Raw genomic sequence first — 27,080 nt, forward strand, 5'->3', positions numbered from 1 at the left:
TTGGTGGGAAGAATAAGGAGAGACAGAATAAATTTCAGGGTTCTGGGGAAAAGGCCAGGTAATGGCCATGACAAGACGGGCAGAAAGACCGCTTTCTCTGCTGTAACCTTTACGATTTCATACAACTAATAATGGTATAGGAGCAACCTCTGTAGTCGTGGCCGAGTGGTTAAGGCGATGGATTAGAAATCCATTGGGGTTACCCCGCGCAGGTTCGAATCCTGCTGACTACGTTTCCTGTTATTTCTGACTTTGACTGTACGCAGACAGAACTAATTATCGTTTGAATCGAGGAAAAGAGATCCAAACACATCCGTGATCTCTTATTTCCATTCATTGTCAGCCTTCTGCAAATCTCCAGTCGGAAATGGAAAAAAAAGAGCCAATTTGGTGACATGATTTCATCCTGGCATTTGCCTCTCCTTAAGCCCCTGTCACTCTCGGTGTATATCTCTGTTTGTTCTTATGTGTGGGTCAATGTGGTTTAGTTCCCCGAGGAGGTGAACACATTTTTACGAGCACAAACTGTATTCACATTCGTGGTGCAACTTCACATTACAATGTTACAGTGAAAAATATCAGGATGAAAGAGACAACAGGAGTCTGTCTTTTTCTCTGTATGGAGTACAACAACAACTTATATTTATAAAGCTCCTTTTACCTCATGAAATGTCACAAGGCGTTCCCCAGGAGCATTGTATAACAAAGTATGACGCTGAGCCTCATATTCTGTCAGATGACTAAAAGCTCTGTCAAAGGGGGAGGCTTTAAGAACTGTCTTAAAGGAGGAAAGTATCGATTTCATGTTCCAGCTCTCAGCAATGGTTTTTCCCATTGGCTGAAGACGGCACTTGTGTTCAAATGACATAGACCATTTGGTCAAAGAAACTTGGCCCTGGAAAAAGGGATCTGGAAAGGGAAAATGCCACAAGCAGCCTGCATGTGTCAAACTGCTGGGTTAGTGGTTAGAATGCGGTAATTTTATCAGTACAGCCTGCGTTCGATTCCTGGTTAGGGATTTGAAACTTATTCCTCCTGGGCGAGCTGATCAAATCAATGTGATTAATTTGTTGGTTGTAAATAACACTGTAAAGCTCTGCTAGAAATGATGGAGTAAGAGTGTAAATTTCACATCAGAGCTGGAAATGTCACAAGGGCAAAACTCGGGAATAAACCCAGAGTCGGAGTAAGGGAGTGAAAATAAAAGAGAAGGACTGTGGTAGGTTACAAAGCACTGACTATAGAGCTGGTGGTGCGAGGCAGAATATTATTCCTGTATTACCCATGTCACATGCAGCTCTAATTTCCTGATTTATCCCATGCCCAACATTACCACTACAGTTTAGTGGCCTATAAACAACTCCCACCAATGTTTGCTGCCTCTTGTTGTTTCTTAGCTCCACCCAAACTAATTCCATATCTTGATCCTTCAATCTAAGATCCTCTGTCACTAATGTACCGATCTCGTTCCTTATTAACAGCGCGACCCTGCCTCGATTTCCTTTTTGTCCATTCTTCCTAAAAGTATTCAGGTCAACCAATCACACTGTTCTTTGAAAGCAGCACACAGGGCCGAATGGCCTTTTTTCTTTGCTGTAACTTTCTGTCATTTTATTTTTCCTAATACCACGGTTAAGATGAATTTTCTGACCTTCCATATGATGCTTTGAATTCAAGACATTCAGCAAATTCAGCGAGTTTTCTTTTCATTTATGGCAGGGAATTTGGAACCGGACTCGTTGAGCGGCAATTAAATGTTCTCAATCGTCAGATGCAGCTCACTGAGTCCAAACAGGCACTGTCAGCATCAGCCTGTTATGTACATTCTTGCTGTGCATCGTCTGAGCTATAAGCTAATCACAGCTCCACTTTCTGCACATTGAAAGACAGTATGAAAATAAGCACCATTTCAAATCTTAACAACACGCATATTTGTGATTTTCTGTGTGTGTCAATGTGGTTCAGTTTCCCATTTTTACCACCCAAACATTGGCCATGTTAGTTCTGTGGCTTCATGTTAAGATGGTACAGGGAAAAAAAGAGCAGTTTTAAAACATTTCTCTCTTTTCTTTGAGTGGAAACTGTTCAGCAACTAAACGTCCGGATGTTACTGGGTGATGATTGAAGTTTTCACATGACCTTATTAAGTAGCTGAGAACGCTCGAGGGGCCGAATGGCCAATTCCTGATCATAATTTTTTATATTGTGTTATGTTATATTATATTGTGTCAATGTTGGTGAAGACAATGTTTGTGTCTAATCTGAATGTGGTAGTGAGGCTGAGTGGGCTCAGCCGCTGGTTCAGGTTTCGATCTCTCTGGTGATTTGGGCTTCACTCCCACCGCTGCCAAACTTTCTGGTGGTTTGTTATTTGAGGCGCTTCCCAAAAATTCTCCGTGCGGTGAAGGGGCAGCTGATCTGTGCCGTGTTGTATTTCATTTGGAAGAATGAGGAGAGACAGTGTAAATCCCAGGGTGACTGGGAAAAGATGGGACAATGACACGGACATGAAGACCTCCTTTCACTGGAACTCCCTGTATTCATTCTCTAATTTTAAGCAACATGCAGCCTTTACCCAGTTGTCCTGGCCGAGTGCTTAAGGCGTTTTTCCACATGGTTCGAATCCTGCCAATTCCCCTTCTTCTCATTCTTGATTGATATAAACTGTCTGCAGAGTAAATTATCCATCAAATGATAAAGAAAACCACCCAAATACCCCCGTGTTTCTTACTTTTGTTCATCTACAAACATTCACTACATTTGGCCCCTGAAATGGAACAATAATTGACCAAGTTGGTGACATCCTTGCTTTCTGGGTGTTTGTCTCTCCTTAGGCCTCTGTCACTCTCGGTGTATGTGTCGGTGTGTGTTCCTCTGTGTGTGACAATGCGGTTCAGTTCCCCGAGGGGATGGACACATATTCACTTCATAAACTTGACTCACATTAATTGTGCAGCTTCATATTAAAATGTCAAAGAGAAAAATATCAGGATGAAAGATGCAAGTGGAGTTTGCAATGTTTGGAAGGAGGTGCAGCTAAGAAGTGGAAGATGTGAATGTTATTGATGATTGAGAGGAATGCATTGTAACCTTGGGGCTTTTGTTGGCCGATTACCTTCCACACTTTGAAATTCAGAACAAGCTGAGGCTCCAGGGAGGAAGGAACATTGATCTCCCTGAATTTTTGCATAGGGAACATTGACTGTGCATTCCCGGCTAGCTTACCTGGTAAAGCGTGAGACTTTTAATCTCAGCATCGTGACTTCAAGCCCCACGCTGAGCGCCGCCGTTTTTTTTAAGCTTTGATGGGTGATCCCCAACTCCCCATCCCTCCAGCAGTGTCACCGCTCAAACTGAGTCTCTCTCCATCCCGCTTTGTTAATATCACAGCCGCTGGCTTCTGAGTGAAAACAGCCTCGGCTTCACTGGAAGTCGGAGAGCTTCGTGCTTCGGATTTGGTGCTTTCACAACCGCAGCCCAGGTTTAACTCCTGATCAGGAGCTAACTTTTTTCTTACCGCTGTGTGAACTGTCACAATGCACAGGAATTCCTCGTGTAAACTGTTAAAGCGAACCTGAAATTTAATGTAGGGAAGTGTGAAGTGATTCATGTTGGTCGGAAGAATGAGGAGAAGCAACATCACATAAAGTGTACCATTCTGAAGGGGCTTCTGTGTTACAGAGCGAGTGGTTAGGATCTGGAATGCACGGCCTGAGAGTGTGAGGGAGACAGATTCAATCGCGGATTTCAAAAGAGAATAGGACAGAAAATGCAGGTCTCCGGGGAAAAGACGGGGGACCATAACATTCTAACATGAAGTTGCACGAATAATGTGAATGAAGTTTGTGATGGTAAAGAAGTGTTCATCCCTACAGGGAACTGAGCCACATTGACACACACAGAGGAACACACACAGACACATACACTGAGAGTGACAGAGGCCTCAGGATCCACAAACACCCAGAAAGTTAGGATGTCACCAGCTTCTCCAATTATTGTTCCATTTCAGACTGTAGATTTGGTGAATGCTTGCAGATGAACGGAAATGAAGAAACGTGGAGGAGAAGCAGGAGAAACACACGGGAGTGTTTGGAAAGTTTTTATTCCATTTCACCAACAATTAATTTAATTCTGGATTCACCTAAAGTAAGGAGCAGCAGACAGCAAGGATTGAAACCTACATGGGGAGAGCCCAGTAGATTTCAAACCCATTGTTTTAACCACTCATCCGCAATTACAGATCTCACATCAATTTCAAACTTGTTCATATGAAATCACAGAAAGGTTATAACAGAGAAAGGGGGAATTCGGCCTCACATATCCCCAGTCACCCTACAATTCATACTGCGTCTCCTTGTTCTTCCTGCCAGGATGAAGATCTTAATATATTGATGACCGTGAGCCCATGCTCAGGTGAAGTGACTGAAATAACAAATCAACTGAAACTTTGAATCTAACCCACGAAGAGAACAGAGGTCAAACAAAACACTTTAACCCAGCCGGCCACGCTGACACTATCAAATGTAAACTAACCATTGCCTTGGGTGGTAATGGCTCCAAAATAGAACTTAACAAATAGAAGCAGGAATTGACCATTTGCCTCTCCAGAGCCTCATGGTGTCAGAGAATCGGTGCTAAGGCTACACACAGATGGAGGCCATTCAGCCCGAGTCGTAGGAACAAAAGACTCAGAGGCAGGAAAAGGCCATTCAGCCCTTTGACCCTGCTTCACCATTCATTCAGGTCATGGCAAACCTGGTTCTGGTCTCAACTCCGCCTTCCTGCCTGCCCCCCATAACCTTTAACCCCCTTGCCTCTCAAAAATCTGTCTAATTCTGCCTTGTGTAAATTCAATGACCAAACCTCTGATGAAAATAATTCCACAGGCTGATGACCCTCTGAGAGGAAATAAATCTCCTTAACTCCGTCTGAAAAGGGAGATCTCTTACTCTTCCGGAAACTAACTGACCTGGTCCCACTCCCCCGCGTTTGTCCCTGGAGACCTGCATTTTCTGTCCAATTCTCTTTTGAAATCCGTGATTGAATCTGCCTCCACCCCCCCCACACTCTCACGTCGTGCATTCCAGATCCTAACCACTCGCTGTGTAACAGAGAAACCCCTTTAGAATTATCGGCTTCGGGACAATCAGAATACTCAGTAACAGACAAAACACCGAAAGGCTCGAAGGGAGACAGCACCGGTTGTAGGAGAGCTGGTTCCCGGTGACATGGATGTGTCTGCAGTGGGTGGGATCAGACTTTTTCCATGTGTCCACAATGAATGGCCCAACCTTTATTTGGGAAGAGTAAAACTGATAGGGAATAATTGTCATTGCAGTCACGGCAATCTGAAGCTTTCTCTGGCTGAGCCATTGGTTTAGGATATCTTACAGAGTGCAAGTACCTCTGTCAAGTCTCTGTGGCGCAATTGGTCAGCGCGTTCGGCTGTTAACTGAAAGGTTGGTGGTTCGAGACCACCCAGGGACGAAGCTGGCACTTTTTTCTCCCCATCATTACTCACTAACGCTCTGATTTGTTTCGGGGCCCTGAAACTACAAGAAAATCCATCCCACCCACCACGTTGAAAACTCGGCTGTCACCCACTGAGTTCCCACACCAAGCTCTGTTTATGGATATTCATTTCAGATATAACAAAGAATATGAACGATCCCGTGAACCCCCATCTAAATTAATAGAGATCTATGAGGCTATTGGATTGAAACAAGCCCATCAATTCATCGCTGTTGCTCAGCTCCACAGTGAGTGAGACAGGAACAAGTAACAATATTCCAGCCCCGCACTCTCCAATCACCCGCTGCCAGTGGAAACATCTTATTTTGCTGAATGTTATCATCAGAAATGGTGAAGAGAGAATCTAATGTGGCTGCAAGATCCTGCATTCAGCTCACATTCAACAATAAACAGGAATGGCAGCGATGCAACTTTTCCACACAGTTGGGTGACAATGTTTCCCCGAGCATTGAATGGAGTAACTTGCAGAAGCGAAATGAGTGGGGTAACCACAACGCTACAGGAACATTTCCCTGCCTGGATCCCAGTGGAGCTGTCTGGAATGTTCAACGGTGACGTCATCCAGCAGCACTTTGGGTCTTTGTTTTGAAGAAATGGAATTCGGCTGTTCTCATTAGGAATGCTGGAGACAGACAGATCAACAATGTCATCATCAAATGGCACAGCGCAGCAAGAGGACCTTCCACCCATTCTATTTATAACCAGCCTTTTACAAAGATCTTGCCTATTAGTCCCAGTTTCCTTCTCCCTTTCCATGAATCAGAAATTTCTCCCTTTCAAACATGTCCAAATTCCCTTTGGAAGAAGGAGTTTCTGCAGAATCCATGCAGTTTGCCTTAATGAACATTTCCCTTCCCCAATGAAATGAAGAGTTGGACTTTGGTTCCTTCTGAAGTTTTTGATATAAACATGAGTTATTTGTGCAATTAATTTCATATTGAATTTACAAAAGACGTTTATTCTGATCGGACATGTCCTCAGTATTTTCGCAGTCATGATGATCATGAAACTATCACGGATTGTCGTACAAACCCATGTGATTCACCAGTCCTTTAGGGAATTCAATCGGTCGTCCTTACCTGGTCTGACCTGCATGTGACTCCAGACCAACAGTGATGTGATTGATTCTTAACGGCCCTCCGAAATGGTTTAACAAGTTACACATCTCAAGGACAATTCTGGATGGGCAACAAATGCTGGCCAGCCGTGCCTATGAAAGAATGAAGATCCATGATGAGGAGCGATGAAAAGTGATTTTGGACCATCTCTCCCATTCCCTTGTGTTCAATCCCAGTATCAGTTGCGCCTGCCTTTAGGGTAATGCTAGTCTTTGTTTCACACTAGTAGTCATCTTTCAGTCAGTAAGTAACTGTGAATTTGCATTTGTAAACTCATTAATTTCTGTTGTTGACTAAAGAAACTGGCATTTTTTTGTGCCTAGTCAGTTTCATCCCTCCTGATTTTGAGAATGCTTTTTGAAGTTGGCGAAGGGCAAATATAATGTGGTGGCAAGGTACTATATTCAGTTAATATTCAGCAACAAATGTGAATTATGGAACTTTCCCTCACACTTAGATGTGTAAATCTCGATAATGTTTCTACCCATTTCCAGACAGGGGACTTTTTGCATGTACTTGATAACCACTACACTACAGAAACAATGGACAGAACCACAGAGACTGACTTAGTATATCAAACCCTGCAGTCTTACTGTACTCCTGAACTCTGGTTTGTGGAAGTGCAGTTTGACTGACAAACACAGCCATGGGGCAGAGAAATTGATCTCAAATTAGAATCATAAAATGCCACAGCACATCAGCAGGCCATTTAACACTTCACACATGTGCGAATATTCTCACTGTAATTCGTCTCATTTTTGTCTCTTTCTCATTACTGTGCCTTTTGGAGAAAATCATTCAAAGCTTGGGGAAGTGCCAATGACACGTGGCTGTGAGATAATATATTCAGTTATTGTTTAGCAACAAACGGGAATTGTGCAACTTCTCGCAATTAGATGATTGTCTCTGCCAGCTTTTGAACCAGTGACATTGTGCATGTGAAGCGAATGTGATAACCACTATTTGTATTTTTATTCATTTATGGGACGTGGACATCGCTGGCGATGCACCACAGAAACAATTTGCGAGAAAATGCCAAAGGGACTTGTATAGAATTTCAAACTGTGCAGACATGCTGCACTGCAAGATCCTGTTTCACAGGCATAAAATTGGGGCGGGGCATTTTGGAATGCTGCAGAGAAATTGATCTAAATGTAAACTGACACCGCGCATTCGGAGGCCATTCGACCCATCGGGTTTGTGCTTTCTTCAAAGAGCGAACCACTTAGTTCCAATATCATTCTCTTCCTTCATAACCCTGCAGGTTTGTTTTCCATTTCAAATAATTATGAATTCCTTTTTGAAAACTCTGAGTTAAGGAAAACAATTCTGAAAGAGGTGCAGGAGTGTGTGAAAATTAACAAAGTTTCCCTGACCCAATGACATGGAGAGTTGAACTGGGAATTCATATGTTGTCTTCGAAATGAAGAGGAATATTTATTTATGAAATTGATTTCCTATTGAATATTTAAATGAAGTTTATTCTGACCAAGCATCTCAGTCGATATATACAATGTAATTCCCCTTATTGTACAGCCTGTTATAGAAAAGAGGGAAAGGTTTGCTACAGCTAAACAAAGCCCTGGTTAGATCACACCTGCAGGACTGTGTATAGTTCTGGGAATGGCACCTTATAAAGGATCAATATTGGTCTTGGAAACAGGGCAGTGCTGATCCAGCAGAATGTCAGTTCTGGAATGTAAGTGGACATTCTCCCCTCCGTAAGTTGAGGTCATCCAAAACTACTGTCCGCGTCTTCACTCACAGCAAGTCCCATTCCCCTATCACCCTCTGCTCGTTGACGTACATTGGTTCCCGGTCAAAGAATGCATTTACTTCAAACTTTCTTATCCTTGTGTTCAAATCTCCCGTTGTTCTCGCCTCTCCCTATCTCTGAGATCTCCTCGAAACCCACACGTCTCTGAGATATCTGTGCCCCTCTAATCCTGGCTGTTGTACGTTCCCAATCAGAATCGCTCCACCATTGGTGACCGAGGTTTCAGTTACCGAGGCCCCAAGCTCTGGAATTCCCTCCCTCCACCTCGACGACTCTTTCCTCCTTTGAGACGCTCCATAAAACCTATCTCTTTGACCAAGCTTTTGTTCACCTGGCCCAACATTTCAATATGTGTGTCAGTGTCAGACTCTGTTACATAATGATCCTGTCAACCATCTTTGGAGGTTTAATTACATTAAAGACGCTATCTAAATGTAAGCTTTGTTGTAATGGGGCATATAGAGAAGGAGACAAGCTCCTCTTCCAACTTTCACCCTGATATTTTTTTGATCTGAAGTTGCACAACTAATGTGAATAAAGTTTGTTATGTTAAAAATGTGTCCATTCCCTTGGGGAACTGAACCACATTGTCACTCACAGACCAACGGAAAGAAGAAACCACGGGAGTGTTTGCGTGGTTTTGATTCCGTTTATCCAATAATTAATTCCATGGGCACCTTATTAAAATCAGGAATGATGAGAACTGGAGCCGGTAGGATCTGTGCCTCTGTGAGGAGACCCCACAGGATTCCAACACCATCCCCTTATTCACTCCACCATGAACACAGGGCCGATAATGACGTCACTGCTGTTTGTATAAAATCAGAGACGGCTACATCAGACGGTCATTCAGCATGTCGTCTCTATGGAAGAGCAACTCAACTACTGTAATTCCACACCCCACCTTTTCCCCGCAGCAACTCTCCTCGTTCTACCTGTCAATATGAGGTGTCATCTTGCTTGTGCTAATGGGGCTGCTAAATGTTGAGCAGCGGTGGGACGCGAACTCATGACTTTGTACATACTTTAAGCCAGCGCCTTAGTTCGCTCAGCCTCGCTGGGCGAAATTTATGAACCGTTTCCTACACGTGTTTTGGCACTGAAATAGAACAAAAGCTATAGATTAGGAATAGGCAAAATACTGCGGATGCTGGAAATCTTAAACAAAAGCAAAAAATGCTGGAAAAACTCAGCAGGTCTGACAGAATCTGTGGAGAGAAAGGCAGGATTAACGTTTCGAGTCCGTTTGACTCTTCTTCAGAGCTAAAGGGAAGTAGAAATATGAAGTCTTACTTCCCTTTAGTTCTGAAGAAGAGTCATACAGACTCGAAACATTAACTCTGTCTTTCTCTCCACAGATGCAGTCAGACCTGCTGAGTTTTTCCTGCATGTTTTGTTTTTGTTTCAGAGTAGGAATAGATCATTCAGAACCTCAAACCTGCTCCGTCAGTTAATCAGATCATCCTGCACTTCGTAACAAACAGAAATCATCTCCACTCAAAAATACAACGAGCTGCAGTGAAGGGTCGGGACCATTTAAACTCAATGAACTGGTCTGGTTCCAAATCTCCTGCTGGAAATGACAAGAAAACTTCTCACTGAATTCACTCCGGGTCTTGACTTCAGAAGGACACAAGTTAACAAAGTACATTTCGATAAAATGTGTTATAAAATGGCAGAATGACTGGGAAACATCATCCGTGCTGTTGGGAAACGTAAAATTATGAAAAGTTCCAGCTAAGAAAGAGGTCATTCGGCCTGGTCTGCTGCTGTCAAAGAGCAGTTGTGATTGGTTGATCAGGAGTGGCCAATTACTCTTCCGTTTCCGACTGTGAATTTGGTGAATATTTGCAGATGAACAGAAATAAGAATCACGGGGTATTTGGATGTTTTATATTCAATTTAACCGATAACAAATTCTACCGACCGTCAGTTAAAATCAGGAATGATAACAAGCATAAACTACAGGGCTCAAACCTACGTGAGAAAACTCCAGCCAATTTCCAGTCTATCAGTTTAACCAATTCGCCACAATACTTAGTGAAAGTTCGCTATTATTTGTATAAAATAATAGAATGGAGACAGGGAGTAACAGAGAGAAGAGATTTTCAGTCCGTGCCATTTCCCCAACCACCTCTCCCCATTCTCCCAACCAAAATGCAACACTGCACAGGTCAGCCGTCCCCTGGCCACACAGAGGATTTTTTGGAAGCGTCTCAAACAACAAACCACTAGAAAGTTTAGCAGCCGCGGGACTGGAGCCCAAAGCAGGGAAGCCTCGGCCAGCATCTTAGCCCAATCGGCGACTCAGTACCACATTTAGAGCAGAAACAACCATTGCCTTGACCGGCATCGGCTCTGAATTAGAGTGTGGGAAAAATATGATCAGGAATAGGCCATTCGGCCCCTTGGGCATTCTCAGCTACTTCATAAGATCATGTGAAAACTTCAATCATAATCCGCTTTGTAACATCCAGGCATTTAGTAGCTGAACAATCTCCACCCAAAAAGAAACAGAAAGTAATGTCCTCTTGCATCTTTTAAAACAGCGCTTTTGTTTTCTCTGGACCATCTTAATCTGAAGCCACAAAACTATCGTAAATAATGTTTGGGTCGTAAAAATGAGAAACTGAACCACATTGACACACACAGAGGAACACACACAGACATCGACACCGAGAGTGACAGAGGACAAGGGTTTGTTTCTAAGGAGAGACAAACACCCAGAAAGCAAACTTGACACCAACCAGGCTCCCTTTTTGTTCCATTTCCGACTAGAAGTTTCGTGAATATTTTCGTGAATGAACAGAAATAGGAAAATACCCCAGTGTTTGGATGGACTTGATTCAATGTAACCGATAATTAACTCTGTAAACACAGAGTTAAAACCAGGAATGAGAAGCGGGAAACCCCAATGGATTTGGACTCCATTGCCTTCACCACTCAGTCACCACGACTGACTCAATGCACAGGGTGATGTTGTTAGTATGAAATCATGGGTGGCTACAGTAGAGAAGGAGAACATTCTTGTCCGTGCCGGCTCTCTGGAAGAACAGTTTAACTCATTCCATAACCCTCGTCTTTTACCTCAAAGCAATTTACTTTGAATCTGTCTCTCCTCGTCTTTCCTGTTAAAATGAAACACCGCACACAAACCGTACAATTCGATTTGAGCTGGCAATTGTTCGACTCGCTGTTCAAGCTGCCCATGTAGAACTTTCAATTTCCAAAACCCACCAACCTCATCACTGCGGCTCCTGTGAAACTGACAAGGGAACACACGGCAGAAATTCATCACTGAAAGTAACTGACACACATCAAATTCTAAACACGCTTACCTTGGTAGCAGGCTGTGGCACAGTGGTACTTTCACTGGTTTGGGATTCTGGGGATCAAATCTCACCATGGCAAATGGTGAAATTTGTTTTCAATAAAAAATCTTGTGATCATCACTAATGGCAGTAGGGACGAAAATTTGCTGTCCCAGCAATAACTCTTATATACTCTCTGGAAGAGGGCTGACCTAGCCAGGGACTACCCACCCATCCAGTTTATGAACCCAATCTTTCCCTGGAAATCAGGGAATGGGAATGTAAGACACGAGAAGGGTTCACAGGACCTGATTGTCCCAGACACTGATTATAGGAATGTGCACAGTATCAATTATCCACATTCTTGTGTATGTTGTTAAACTTTGAAATTATTTTGAACTGATTTTCAATGTGAAGAATCGGAATGAGCTTATTTTGTTCAGTAGATATACAAGAAGGTAAATGCTCAAGTGCAAACACTGCGTGTTTGAAACTCAAGTGAATGGTTCAGATCATATCTGCAGTTGTACTAGTCTGGTTTCAAATTCAGTTCCTAATCTGTTTACTGTCTGGAATTCAAAGTGTTGGATAGAAGGGCAAGATGTACATCTCGCTAGATTGAGTTATGAAATGCCAGAATAACTTAGAGAGATGCAACCGGGGTGTTAGGAATCACAAAATGACAGAAAGGTACAGCAAATAAAGAGGCCATTCGGCCCTGAGTGCTGCTTTCAAAGAGCAGTGTGATTGATCTGAATATTCAAGGGTATTCGTAATTTAGGAAGGATGGGCAAAAAGGGAAAGGAGGCGGGGTCGCACAGTTAATAACGACAAGATCGGTACTTTCGTGAGAGAGGGTCTTAGATTGAAAGATCAAGATGTCGAATCAATTTTGGTGGAGTTAAGAAACGGGCAAGAGGCAACAAACATTGGTGTGAGTTGTTTATTGGTCACCAAACTGCAGTGGTAATGTTGGGCACTGTAATAAATCAGGAAATTAGAGCTGCAAGTAACATGGATAATACAGGAATAATATTCTGCTGTGCACCACCAGCTCTATAGTCAATGCTTTGTAACCCATCACAGCCCTTCTCTTTCATTTTCACACCCTCTGGATCTCTTCTTGACTTGTTGCACGTGTGACATTTCCAGCTCTGATGTGAAACTTTAACTCTCACTCCCCTAACTCTGACAGAGATGTTCTGTGTTGCTTTCAGCCAGGAAGACAATAACATTGGTTTTAACAGTTCGCCCAAGGGCAGTAAATCTCAATTTCCTGACAGGGAATCAAACCTGAGGTGCAGCAGTGAAAGTGCTGAACCCTAACCAGTCGGCCATCGGGGAAGCTGCTAACAGGGCTGGAAATTTGGCTCATGAAGGCTGATTTTGGCATTTTTTCATTCCCGATTCCTTTCACCAGAGATAAATTTTTCTGACCAAATGGTCTGTTCAGGTTGAACACAGTGAGCCAACGAGAAGAACCATTGGTGTTTTCTGGAACATGAAATCGATAGCTTCCTCCATTAATACAGTTCTTCACCTTTGACCGAGCTGTTAGTCATCTGACCGAATATGTGACTCGGTGTCACACTTTGTTATATAATGATCCTGGGGAACACCTTGTGACGTTTCATTAGGTTAAAGGCGGTTTATAAATATAAATTGTTGTTGCAGTTTAACATACAGAGAAATAGACAAACTCCTGTTGCACCTTTTACCCTGAGAGTTTTTCCTCGTAACATTTTAAAATGAAGTTGCACAACTAAAGTAAATAAAGTTTGTGCTGGTAAAATGTATTCAACCCCTCGGGGAACTGAAGCACATGGGCACATACAGAGGAACACACACAGACGGATACACGGAGTGTGACAGAGGCCTAAGGAGAAACAAACGCCCAGAAAACAAAATGTCACCAACTTGGCTCAGTTTCTGTTTCATATCCGACTGGAGACTTGCAGAAGACTGTCACATAAATGGATTTGTTTGGTTGTTTTTTCTTCTATTTGAATGAGAATTAATTCTACAGTCAAGCAGAAATAACGAGAAGCACAGTCAGCAAGATTCAAACCTACGTCGGGAGGCCCCAATGGATTTTAAACCCATTCACCTTAAAGACTGGGCCACAACTACAGAACTTGCTAACATGCTAATATTATTTGTTTAAAATCATAGAATGGTTACAGCAGGGAAAGTGGGCCTTCTGCCCGCCCTATCATTGCCATTACCCGAATTTTTCTCCAGAACCCTGCAATTTATACTGTCTCTCCTCGTTCTTCCTACAAAATAATAGCATGTTTAGTTAAAACACAGAAGACTCGTTCAGCCAATAACAGCATCGAGTGTGTTAGACATGAACATGAAGTGAACAGTGAGGTGAAATAGTGCCACAAGCTGCGGATGTACAGCTTCCAATTTCCAAAACCCACCAACCTCATCAATGCGGCTCCTCTGAAACTTTCAAGGCAAATATTAATCCTTAAAAAGGGGCCGCTCCCAGATCTATGCACAGTGCTCCAGGTGTGATCTAACCAGGGCTTTGTATAGCTGTAGCAAACCTTTCCCTCTTTTCTATAACAATCTCTGTAACAGGTTGTACAGCAAGAGATATTAGATTGTATATTTCGATTGAGAAAAATGAGGAGGTGCTTGATCTCACAGCCATGTGTCCTGGTCAATGTTCACGAATATTAATCTGCAATATAATGAAAAAAAACACTTAGGCCGACATCGAGGCCATTCGAAATCTATAGAATTATTGGATTCAAACAAACCCATCAATTATTCTCTCTTCCTCAGCTCCACAGTGAGTGAGACAGCGAAAAGCAGAAAAGCAGCAATATTCCGGCCCCGCACTCTCCAATCACCCGCTGCCAGCAGAAAGCAGCGACTGCAGCTTCAATCAGCGGGTTACTGCCCATCCCTGGGACACAAGATACTCCAACCCGGGCCAAACCTCCCCATTCACCGTACACAGGCTCAAGGAAACGCAGGTAGTTTATTTCCCGGTCCCTAACCTCCGAGTAGCATTTACTGAATACCCGAGGGAATGAGTCACAAATAAAAGTAACACCAACTTTCTAAATCTTTTTATTGGATGTGTTCATTTCATTTTAAGTTCTGTAGATGGGAAAATGGCCGAAATAGAGGTTGGTGAATAACAGCTTGGAACCATGTTCCTCTCGCCCACTGCAATGCTGATCCTTCCAATTTACAGGTATTTGGGGGCAATTATCAGTTTGATACTCAGATTAGCTCCGTCTCCATATTATAAGATGAATCTAGCACTGGAGAAGGTAGAACCATAGAACCATAGAACACTACAGCACAGAAAACAGGCCATTCGGCCCTTCTAGTCTGTGCGGAAATATTATTCCACTAGTCCCATTGACCTGCACCTAGTCCATAGCCCTCCAGACCTATCCCATCTATGTATCTATCTAATTTATTCTTAAAACTTAAGAGTGAGCCCGCATTTACCAGGTCAGATGGTAGCTCGTTCCACACTCTAACCACTCTCTGAGTGAAGAAGTTCCCCCTAATGTTCCCCCTAAACCTTTCCCCTTTCAACCTAAAGCCATGTCCTCTCGTGTTTATTTCTCCTAATCTAAGTGGAAAGAGCCTACTCGCATCTACTCTGCCTTTTCCCCTCACAATTTTGTTAACTTCTATCAAATCTCCCCTCATTCTTCTACGCTCCAAGGAATAAAGTCCTAATCTGTTTAATCTTTCCCTGTAACTCAACTCCTTAAGACCTGGCAACAATAAAGATTTACTGGATTGATGTTAGAACTGAAAAGTTTTAACATTCAACAAAGATTGAATTGATTAAACAGGTTTTCTCTAGAAAACAGGGTGAGGCATGACCTGATCAAAGCCTTTAATATTCCGAAAGGGTTTGGAAGATGCTTCCACTTACGGATAGACAAGAATAAATAAAAGTTGGTCACCAGGAAATCCAATGTCCAATTCAGAAGCAACGTCTTTAATCAAATATAAAAGCAGAAAATGACGGAAATACTCAGAAAATATGGGAATTAAACTATGTCTCTCCTCAGACGCTACCAGACCTGTTTAGAATTCGAAGTTCTGTTTTTATTTCAGATTTACAGCATCGCCTTTCATTTTTTTCTTCAGAATAGAATGTAGAGCCCATTGCCAGAGGATTAGAAATCCAAGTCTGTGCTGGACACGCCTAGGTAAAGTCACACTGTGAAAAAATCATTCAGCAGCTAATTATGGAAAAAGGTTTACTCGATCATCTGATTAGTTGACACAGCAGCAGTCACATCTGATGGAGAAAATTTAGAGATTTCTTGCGTGTGAAGGCATTTACTCAGTTTGGCCACCAGTGAACAATCCAGCTATAAAAGTTCAAAGGATTTGCTCCGCAATAGGCGCATTCTTACTGACAAGACGGAGTTTAAATGTTTGGTGTATGGAAGGAGAAATCACTTCTTCACCTCAAATGCGAAGAATCCAGTGAATTCACATCTAACTGTAGGGGTTTGTTTTGTTGTTAATTACACCCAGGACAGAAGCATGGTAGAGGCCGATACAATTTATCGTATCAATTGATTGTATAATTTAAACCTTGACCATAAAGCTGCAATTACCATCGGATCATAAAAATTTATTGGATGTGCAATTACGTCCTCCCACCCAGCATTCAATGCGGGACAGAATGTGCCCTATCCAGAGCGCCAGGGTCGGACGCATGCGCATTGCGTCGTCTGATTCGCACCTGCGCATTGCGGGCTCTTGGCTGAGCATGCGCAGTGCTGTCCTGTGACTCGTGTGGCAGAGTGGGTAAGAAAATGGCGACTGGAGCAAAATAACAGAGTTAGTGGGTGTGCGGGAGGAATGGAGCCAGTGGAGTGGGCAGGGAGGTTTTATAAACACTTGGTGCAGCCCGCAGAGCCTTAATCAGAAACTACAGGCCCCGCGTTTGCAGCGAACAGACCGGATATGGCTGGGTCTCTCCCTCAGCTCGGCCCGGGGACGCGGCTGTGCAGCAGAGCGCATGCGCGGTCATCCTGGTCCAGGTAGCAGGAGGACAGAATGTTGTGAATATCCTGGACTGACAGGGATGGATTTTGGAAACTCCTTTTCCAGGGGGTTAGAAGGGGAGGATTTACACACAACAAACTCAAACCAAGAGAAATATTTCTCATTTTCTGTCCTGGACTGACAGTGATTGATGGTTTTGTAATCTTTTCATAGGATATCACATGGGAAGGATTTGCAGACGGGAAACTCAAACCAAACATCAGATCAAGATCTGACAGGCTCACTCGATTCATCAACCTTTGAGAGTAAGTAATGAGTTTCAGGTCATTATCACTCATTGTGTAAAATTTTTGCTCACACCCCTCCTGTAAATCTTGCTTCTTAACTTAAATCTGTGTCCCATAACCCTTTTATCATCAGATAATGTGAACAGCTTTTCTTTAACTACCTCATGTAAACCAATCATTAACTTGTATACCTCTATCAAATTTCCCCTCAATCTACTTTGCTCCAAGGAAAACAACACCAGTTTTTCCAAACTAATCTAAAATCCTTCACCCGTTGAACCACTCTGGTAAGTCTCCTCTGCACCCTCTTAAGGACCCTCTCATCCTTCATAATGTGTTGTGATCAGTGGTTTACACAAACCCAGATGTTCTGTGTCCATGTCTGTGATGTCATCGCACATTGACAATTACACTGTGACATCAACACACATCGATAATTACACTGTGACATCAGCACACGCCGACAATTGCGCGGTGACATCACCCCGCTCCCAGGGTATTTCCTCAACTGGGAGATTTTTCTCTGACTTCAGTGCTTCTGATATCTTTCCAGCTACATTCTCCGGCAGGAGTTTCCAAAGCTGAAAAGAGTTAAATTGTTTCACAGGTGAGTAGTTTTGACAATTCATCTACAATTTGGAGCTTTTAGTCCTCTGTTATCCGTGTGAGGTCCGACAGCTCTGCGGCTGGTGTGACTCCTTTACTGTGGATCTGATTCTGTGTCTATCCATTGCTCTGTTTCACCTCTGCCCTCCCTGATCGCCTCTCTGCTGTTGTCTAACTTTCACTGTCTCTAATAGTGGGTGTATTTTAGCTCTGTTTAGGATTTTACGGTTACTTCTGCCAACTGCTGCCCTGACCATGTGCTGCTGGCTTACCAGCTATAGCTTCCCACCATGTCTTTCATAGTCAGGAGTTGTTTTTCCTGCGATATAGTCCATCTCGCTTCTACCCCTGAGCTTATATTGATCATCAGCTTCTGTATCATTTTTGTTCCCTGTAGTTCATTCTGCACCCCTGAAATGTTAACTCTGTTTCTCTCTCCACAGATACTGCCTGACCTGCTGTGTATTTCCAGCATTTTCTCTTTTTATTTCAGATTTCCAGCAGCTGCAGTATTTTGCTATTATTTTATTGGCAGGCAAAGTTACTGAAGTGGAAATAGATGGTCTTAGTGATATGTAGTCAGAAGCTCAGCTTAGGGTGAAATATGACACTAAGGTTGTGAACAGTTTGGCTCAGCCTCAGAGTTGTCAGAGAGATGGATGGCATTGATGGCTAGGGAGTGGAGTTTGTAGCAGGGACTGAAGACAATGGCTTCAATCTTCCCAATATTTAAATGGAGGAAATTTCTGTTCATCCAACACTGGATGTTAAACAAGTCAGGATGGTGTGTGACTTGGAGGGGAACTTGGAGGTGATGGTGTTCACATACATCTACCCTGGTCTTTCTAGGGGATGGAGGGTGAGGGTTTGGGAGATGTTGGTAGAATTGCAGATGCATAAAATTCCTTTCCTTCACCCCCTGCCTCTCCCATCTCCCTCTCTATTTTCCCCAGTAGATGCTGGTGTTTTGTATAGTCCCTGACCAGTTGGCAGGTTCCCTTCCCTGAAGGACATTAGTGAACCAGTTGGGTTTTTATAACAATCCAGCAGTTTTCATGGTCACTTTTTCCTGGTACCGGCCCCACAAATTACCAGATTCATTCACCTCAATTTCACAACCTGTTTTTGTGTCATTGTGGTTTGTCTCTCATTCACTTTTGTCTATTTAAACTATTTCCCTAGAATTTTCAATTGGGAAACCCAATGTTTCATCAGAATCTAACCGTGTCGCACAATTAGTCGTAACCTGAATTTCATCGGATTTTGAACATGGAAGGAAAAAGCACCGTTCACCGTGGGGAGAAACCGTACACGTGTTCTGTGTGTGGACGAGGCTTCAGCCGATCATCTGGCCTGTCAAAACATAAATGCAGTTACAGTGGGGAGAAACCATGGAAATGTGGAGACTGTGGAAAAGGATTCAATTATCCATCCAGGCTGGATACTCACCAGCGCACACACACTGGGGAGAGGCCTTTCACTTGTTCTGTATGTATGAAGGGATTTATTGATTCATCCACCCTCCTGAGACACCAGCTCATTCACACTGAAGAGAGGCCGTTCACCTGCTCCGAGTGTGGAAAGGGATTCACTTGGGCATCCAGCCTGCTGAGGCACCAGCGAATTCACTCTGGGGGGATGCCATTTACCTGCTCCGAGTGTGGGAAGGGATTCATTCAGTTATCCAACCTGCTGACACACCAGAGAGTTCACACTGGGGAGAGGCCATTTACCTGCTCCGAGTGTGGGAAGGTATTCACTCAGTTATCCAACCTGCTGACACACCAGCGAGTTCACACTGGTGAGAGGCCATTTACCTGCTCCGCGTGTGGGAAGGGATTCAGTCAGTCATCCACCCTGCTGAAACACCAGAGAGTTCACTCTGGGGAGAGACCGTTCACCTGCTCCGAGTGTGGGAAGAGATTCACTCAGTCATCAAACCTGCTGATACACCAGAGAGTTCACTCTGGAGAGAGGCCGTTCACCTGCTCCGAGTGCGGGAAGCGATTCACTCAGTTATCCAACCTGCTGACACACCTGCGAGTTCACACTGGGGAGAGACCATTTATCTGCTCCGAGTGTGAGAAGGGATTCGTTAATTTATCCGATCTGTTGAGACACCAGCGAATTTACACTGTGGAGAGACAGTTCACCTGCTCCCACTGTGGGAAGGGCTTCACACAGTCATCCCACTTGCTGAGACATCAGCGAATTCATACTGGAGAGAGGCCGTTCATCTGTCCTGTATGTGGGAAGGGATTCACTGTGTCCTCTGACCTCCTGAAGCACCAGCGAATTCACACTGAGGAGAGGCCGTTCAGCTGCTCAAAGTGTGGGAAGGGATTCACCTGGTCATCCCAACTGATGAGACACCAGCGAGTTCACAAATAACAAACAGGATGTTGCTGTTAATCACATCCAGGACTGAACCTTGTTCATTGTAGTCTGTTTCTGCTGATGTTAATAAACTCTAGCCCAGTTATTGGGGCTAATATTCTGGATAAGGACAAATAAAATATATTTGTGTTAAATATAGCATATTGAGTCTTGTTATTATCTCTAACACAAGTTAGTTTCTCTGGAAGGGCTCTCCCTCTCCCCTCTCTCCTCCATCCTCACCTCTAACAACAAGTGTAAGGAGCTCATGGAGCTTCTTTGTCACTAAGATTGAGACAATCCGATTAGCTGCCGCTGCTGCTTCCCTCCCTTCCACTAGCCCACTGGGACAAACTGCCTCTATAATGTTCCACCTTGTCCAAGCCGTGAACCCACATCTTTCATTAGCTTTTCCCCCATCTCCCTTCCTGCCCTCTCAGTGGTCATCTTGTCCATGAGACACACCTCCTGTTCCATCGACCCTATTCCCACTAAACTGCTGATCCCCCAACTTCCCCATGTTCACTGATATTGTTCACAGTACTCATTCTTCTGGTACTATCCCTCTCTCCTTCAAATCATCACACTTTCCTCAAAAAACAATTACTTAACTCTACTGTCCTTGCAAAGTATTGACCCATCTTCAATCCCCAGTTCCTCTCTGAACTCTTGAAAAGTGTTCACACCTCCCAAATCCGTCTCCATCTTTCCCAGAACTCCCTGTCTGAATCCCTCCAATCAGCTTTCTGCCCCGCAACTGCACTGAAACAGCTCAGATCAAAGCCACCAATGACATCCTAAGTGACTGTGATAAAGGTAAACTATCCCTTCTCGACCTGCCTGCAGCCTTTGACAAGGTTGACCACACCATTATGCTCCAACACTTCTCCACTGTCGTCCAGCTGGGTGGGGCTGCTCTCTCCTGGTTCCATTCTTCTCTATCTAATCATGGTCAAAGAATCGCTTGGAATGTCTTCCCTTCCCAATCCCACAGTTACCTCTGGTATCCCCAGAGGACCCAGCCTTGGCTTCCTTTTATTTCTCATCAACATTCTCCCCACAGCGACATCAACTGAAAACACAGTGTCAGTTATCACGTGTACACTGCCAGTGCCCAGCTCTACCTCACCACCACCTCTCTCCGCTTCTCCACTTTTGTTAAATTATCAGACTGTTTGTGGATGTGCAGAAATTTTCTCCAATTAAATTTTGGGAAGATAGAAGCCATTGTTTTCATTCCTGAGCTTCCAACTCCATTCTTTATCCTATTTCAATCAGGTCATCTCTCAGCCTTCTCTTTTCCAGAGAAAAGAGCTTCAGGCTGTTTAGCCTTTCCTGGCGATTATAATGTATCTCTTTTTGGAACATTTGTGAATGAATTTTTATGCCCCTGGCCCTTGTGACGCCTGACAGCAGTTTCCAGTCTGTATGAACCTTCTTCAGAGGGCGTCTCTATTGGACAGAGCGGTTTCTTGGCCGCAGAGAATTGTGGGATTTTGAAAATGGGAAAAGAACGCACCATTCACAGTGTTCTGCATGTGGATGAGGTTTCAGCCGATCATCTGGCCTGGTCAAAACATAAATGCAGTCACAACTGAAAGCAGTTGTGCAAATGTTGACACTGGGAAGGGATTCATTTACCCATCGAAATTGGAAACTCATTGGAACGCTCACACTGGGGAGAGGCCATTGACCTGCTTAAAGTGTCAGAAGGGATTCACTCCGTTATCCCAACTGCAGACACACCAGCGAGTTCACACTGGGGAGAGGCCATTCATCTGTGCTGTGTGGAAAGAGATTCATTAATTTATCCAACCTGATTGCACATCAATGAGAGCTTTTAAATTTCAAGACTGTGGGAAGTGCTTTACAAGTTCTCAGGAACTGATCCACCAGCAATGTATTCATACTGATGAGAGACCGTTCAGATGCCTTCTTTATGGGACTGGGGTCAGGCAATCATCCCACCTCTCTCTACACAAGTGCTCTCACACTGGGGAGAGGCTGTACACCTGTACTGAGTATGGGAAGATACGCATTCAGTCATCCCACCTGCCGAAACACCAACGAGTTCACAACGAAGTACAGTGATTGGATTTTGCTGTTAATAATGTACAAGAATGAACTATACCCATTGGGGTCTGTTTCAGCTGATGTTAATAAACTCCTGCCCAGTTATAAGGTTAATATTCTGGATAAAGGTCAACATTCTGTCAAACACAGAGGATGTTGAATCTTTAAAAACATCTCTAACACAAGTTAGTCCTTGTTTCGGACTCTCCCTCTCCCCTGTCTCCTGCATCCACACCTCCATCAAGTGTGAGTAGCTCATGGAGCTTCTTTGTCACTAAGACTGAGACAATCCAATCAGCTGCCTCTGCTGCTTCTCTCCCTCCCATGATTACATCCTTGACCCTGACATCCTTGCAATTCGCATCCAATCTCTGACCACTCTTCCGTCTCCAAAATCATGCTTACCTCCCAAATCCATGCACAATGGTCCTGGAACTAAAGGTTAAATGACATTGTGAAAGGATTGTTCACCGGCTGATTTGTGACGTTCTTACTGACAAGACAGAGTTTAAATGTTCTGTGTATGGGAAGAAAAAATAATTGTTCACACCGCCGACTGAGACTCCAGTGACTTCACATCTAAATGTAGGTGGTTTTACTGCAGTTATTTACACCCAGGACAGTATTATGGCAGAGTACCCATGCACTTTGTTTGTCATACCAATTGACTGAATAATTTTATACATTGGTCTTGGGCTTCGTTCGTCATCGGATCACAAAACATAGTTTTCTATTCAAAAAAACGACCTCTCAATGGCAGCCTGGTTACCCAGCCTTCAACAGGGGCCAGAATGTGCCCTATCCTCACAACAGGAGCTCCGTACACATGCGTATTACGGTGTGTGCTTGGAACATGCGCAGTGCGGCCCGATTCAAGAGCATGCGCAGTGCTGGTCAGTGACTGAAGTTGCTCAGAGCGGGTGAGTGAATGTCGAATGGAGCAAACTAACAGAGTTAGTGGGTGTGTGAGGAGGAATGGAGCCAGCGGAGTGGGCAGGGAGGCTTCATAAAGACACAGTGCAGGCCGCAGACCCCAAATAACAAGGTACCGGTCTTGTGTTTGCAGAGAACGGGCCGAAAAATTCTGGATTTCTCCCTTCGCCAGGCCCGGGCTAACGGCCGCCATCTTTATAGGGGGCAATGTGCAGCATGGCGCATGCGCGGTCATCCTGGTCCAGTTAGCAGGAGGAGATAATGTTGTGAATTTCTATCCTGGACTGACAGGGATGGATTTTGGAAACTCCTTTTACAGGGGCTTAGAAGGGGAACATTTACAGACGGGTGAGATCTGACGGAGTCACTTAATTCATCAGGACCTGGATCCTCCTTTTTTAATGCTCTGTATGAACCGTTTCCCAAACCTGCCATACTCAGTCCAGGATAAAAATTCAGGACCTGGATTCTATCGGCCTCTGAGTGTAAGCATTGAGTTCCAGGTCATTACCACTCACTGTGCAAACATTTCTTTCTCACATCCCTCACATCTTGCCCAAAATCTTAAATCTGTGACCCATAATCCTTTCACGATCTGCTACTGTGAACAGCTTTTGTTTAACTACTTTATGTAAACCTTTCATAATTTTGTGCACCTTTTGTTAAAACTTCCCTCAATCTACTTTGCTCCAAGGAGAACAATCCCAGTTTCTCCAACCTAACCTTGCAACTAAAGTCCCTCATCCCTCGACCCATTCTGATAAATCTCCTCTGCCCCCTCTCAAGGACCCTCCCATCCTTCATAATGTGTGGTGATCACTGGTTTGCACAGACCCAGATGTTCTGTGTCCGTGTCTGTGACATCATCACACATCGACAATTACACGGTGACATCATCACACATCAACAATTACACGGTGACATCACCCTGCTCCTCGGATATTTCCTCAACTGGGAGATTTTTCTCTGACTCCAGTGCTTCTGATATCTTTCCAGCTGCAGGCTCCAGCAGGAGAGTTTAAAGTTGAAAACTGAAATTGTTTCAGAGTTGAGTGTTTTTGACCATTCATCTACATTTTGGAGCTTTTAGTTCTCTCCTCTGTTATCTTTTAGAGGTTCCATCGCTCTGGGGCTAGTGTGGCTCCTTTACTGTGGATCTGAATCCATGTCCATCTTTTGCTCTGTTTCACCTCTGCCCTCTCTGATCACCTCTCTGCCTTTGTCTAACTTCCTCTGTCTCTAATACTGGATGCACTTTAGCTGTGTTTGGCACTTAACTGTTACTTCTGCTGATTGTGTCCAAACAAGGTTTCCACATCTACCCATCCCCTGACCAGCTGTCTTACCAGCTTTGTCTTCCCACAGTATCTTTCACAGTCAGGAATTGATTTTCCTGTGCTACAGTCCATTTCTCTTCCACTTCTGAGCTTATATTGACCATCAAATTCTGCACCATTTTTATTCCCCCTAATTCATTCTGCACACCTGGAAATGTTAACTCCACAGATATTGCCTGACCTGCTGAGTATTTCCAGCATTTGCTCTTTTTATTTCAGATTTCCAGCAGCTGCAGTATTTTGCTATTATTTTATTGCAGGCGTTGCTCACAGAACCGAGTCTAGAAACACAGACGGACCAATTAAGAGCCGGTTTGTATCAGGATGGGTGTTGGTTACAGAAGTTGGTCCCTGGCCTCCAGTGTAGGTCCTTTCTCATCAAGTCATAGAATCACTGAATGATTACAGTACAGACGGAGGCCATTCAGCTCATTGTGCCCATGCTGGCTCTCTGCAAGAGCACATTAGCCAGTCCCACTCCCCTGCCCTTTCACTAACCAGACCAGCAAATATTGCCGATCCCCAGTTGCCTGTGGAGAAGATGATGTTTGACCTTCTTGAACCGCTGCAGTCCGTGTGGTGAAGGTGCTCCCACAATGCCGTTAGGTAAGGAGTTACAGGTTATTCACCCAGCGATGATGAAGGAACAGTGCTATATATCCAAATCAACAACAACAACTTGTGTTTAAATGGTGCCTTTAACTTAATAAAACTTTCCAAGGCATTTCAAAGAACAGCATGCGTTTAAAAAAAAGCATTAGAGATTAGGACTGTACAGTCAAAGCTCTCTGCTGTTGACTGAGTTCTGAATTGGCTGATTGATGGACACTGTGACCAAGTCAGTCTGCGTTTCCTCACGGTGAGTCTGCAGTGGTGACCTGAGCCTGAGGAGGAGGAGAGATTAACCCTACGAAGACAGAACAAAACAGAACAACTGCGCTTGCACAACGGCAGCAAACACAGCCTTTAAAATAAGGATGAGAATTTTATAATTTAGGTTCTCCTTAACCCGGAGCCTTTGTAGGTCAGTGAGCGCAGGGGTGATGGGTTAACAAGACTTGGTGCGAGTAGGCACATGGGCAGCAGAGTTTTGGATGACCTCAAGATTACAGGGAGATTGAATAGGGGAGGTTGGCTGGAAGTGTGTTAGGATAGTTAGGTCTAGAGGTAACAGAGGAATGGATGAGAGTTTCAGCAGCAGATGCGCTGAGACTGGGGTGGAGTCGGGCGATGTTACTGAGGTGGAAATAGGTGGTCTTGGTGATGATGTGGATATGTGGTTGGAAGCTCATCTTGGGGTGAAATATTTCACCATGGTTGTGAACAGTCTGGTTCAGTCTCAGACAGTTGTCAGGAAGAGGGATGGAGTCGGTGGCTCGGGAGTGGAGTTTGTAGCGGTGGCTGAAGACATTGGCTTCATTCTTCTCAATATTTAAATAGCGGAAATTTCTGTTCATCCAGTACTGGATGTCAGACAAGTCAGGATGGTGTGTGACTTGGAGGGGAACTTGGAGGTGATGGTGTGTCACATACACCTGCTACCCTGGTCCTTCTAGGGGGTGGAGGTTGAGGGCTGGGGAGATTCTTTCTGAGTTCTCCTGCATCTCTCACTTCTCTCTTGCTTTTTCTCCCTCCTCCCCTAGAAGCCTGAATCTTGTGTAGGCCCAGACCGAGTGGCAGGTTCCCTTCCCTGAAGGACATTAGTGAACCAGTTGGGTTTTTATGACGATCCAGCAGTTTTCATGGTCACTTTTTCCTTGTGACGGCCCCACAAATTACCAGATTCATTCAGCTCAATTTCACAACCTGCCTTTGTGTTTTTGTGGGTTCTCTCTCACTCCGTTTTTTCTGTTTTAAATCAATTTCACAGTCTAATAGAAGGGGAAGGTTTGCTGTCAGGAAACTCACACCAAGACCTGAGAGAGTCACTTGATTCATCAGGACCTGAATATTTTCAGCCTTTGAACATGGAAGCAGAAAGCGCTGCTCACGCTGGGGAGAAACCGTGTAAGTGCGGGGACTGTGGGAAGGGATTCAATTACCCGTCTGACCTGAAAACTCATCGACGCAGTCACACTGGGGAGAGACCGTTCACCTGCTCCGAGTGTGGGAAGGGATTTATTAGTTCAACCAACTGCAGACACACCAGAGAGTTCACACCGGGGAGAGACCGTTCACCTGCTCCGAGTGTGGGAAGGGATTTATTCCTTCAACGATCCTGCAGACACACCGCGAGTTCACAATGGGGAGAGACCATTCACCTGCTCAAAATGTGGCAAGGGATTCACTCGATCATTCGACCTGCTGACACACCAGCGAGTTCACACTGGGGAGAGACTGTACACCTGCTCTGAGTGTAGGAAGGGATTCACTAGGTCATCCCACCTATTGAGACATCATCTGGTTCACTCAGACCAGAGACAGTTTACATGCTCAGTCTGCGGGAATTGCTATAAAAGTTACCAGGACCTGAGCTTGCATCAACGTGTTCACACTGATGAGAGACCGTTCAGGTGCTCTCACTGCAGGACTGGGTTGAGGCGATCATCAGACCTCATTGTACATCAGCGCAGTCACACCGGGGAGAGGCCGTTCATCTGTTCCATGTGTGGGAAGGGATTCACTCGGTCATCCAACCTGCTGAGACACCAGCGAATTCACACTGGAGAAGGGGCTGCTCACTTGCCCTGACTGTAGGAAGGGATTCATTAATTGAACCTACC

The 27,080-nt window shown here is 44.2% G+C and overlaps 1 protein-coding gene, 2 non-coding genes and 1 pseudogene across 3 annotated transcripts in view; 3 read left to right on the forward strand and 1 right to left on the reverse strand.

Annotated features, from left to right (window-relative positions):
• Positions 1 to 24,429, reverse strand: part of LOC144698524 (uncharacterized) — a 112,889-nt pseudogene extending 88,460 nt beyond the window's left edge.
• Positions 152 to 233, forward strand: trnas-aga (transfer RNA serine (anticodon AGA)). Its single transcript has one exon. It is a non-coding gene; the product is annotated as a tRNA-Ser (tRNA).
• Positions 5,414 to 5,487, forward strand: trnan-guu (transfer RNA asparagine (anticodon GUU)). The gene has a single exon. It is a non-coding gene; the product is annotated as a tRNA-Asn (tRNA).
• Positions 16,453 to 27,080, forward strand: part of LOC144698525 (uncharacterized) — an 82,651-nt gene continuing 72,023 nt past the window's right edge. The window contains exons 1-3 of the mRNA XM_078570460.1: positions 16,453 to 16,523; positions 17,586 to 17,639; positions 19,363 to 19,936. Coding sequence (XP_078426586.1) covers positions 16,453 to 16,523; positions 17,586 to 17,639; positions 19,363 to 19,936 — 699 coding nt within the window. The remainder of the gene's footprint in view (positions 16,524 to 17,585; positions 17,640 to 19,362; positions 19,937 to 27,080) is intronic.

Source organism: Cetorhinus maximus, chromosome 23, assembly GCF_964194155.1.
Source record: "Cetorhinus maximus chromosome 23, sCetMax3.hap1.1, whole genome shotgun sequence".
Lineage (NCBI taxonomy): Eukaryota > Metazoa > Chordata > Chondrichthyes > Lamniformes > Cetorhinidae > Cetorhinus > Cetorhinus maximus.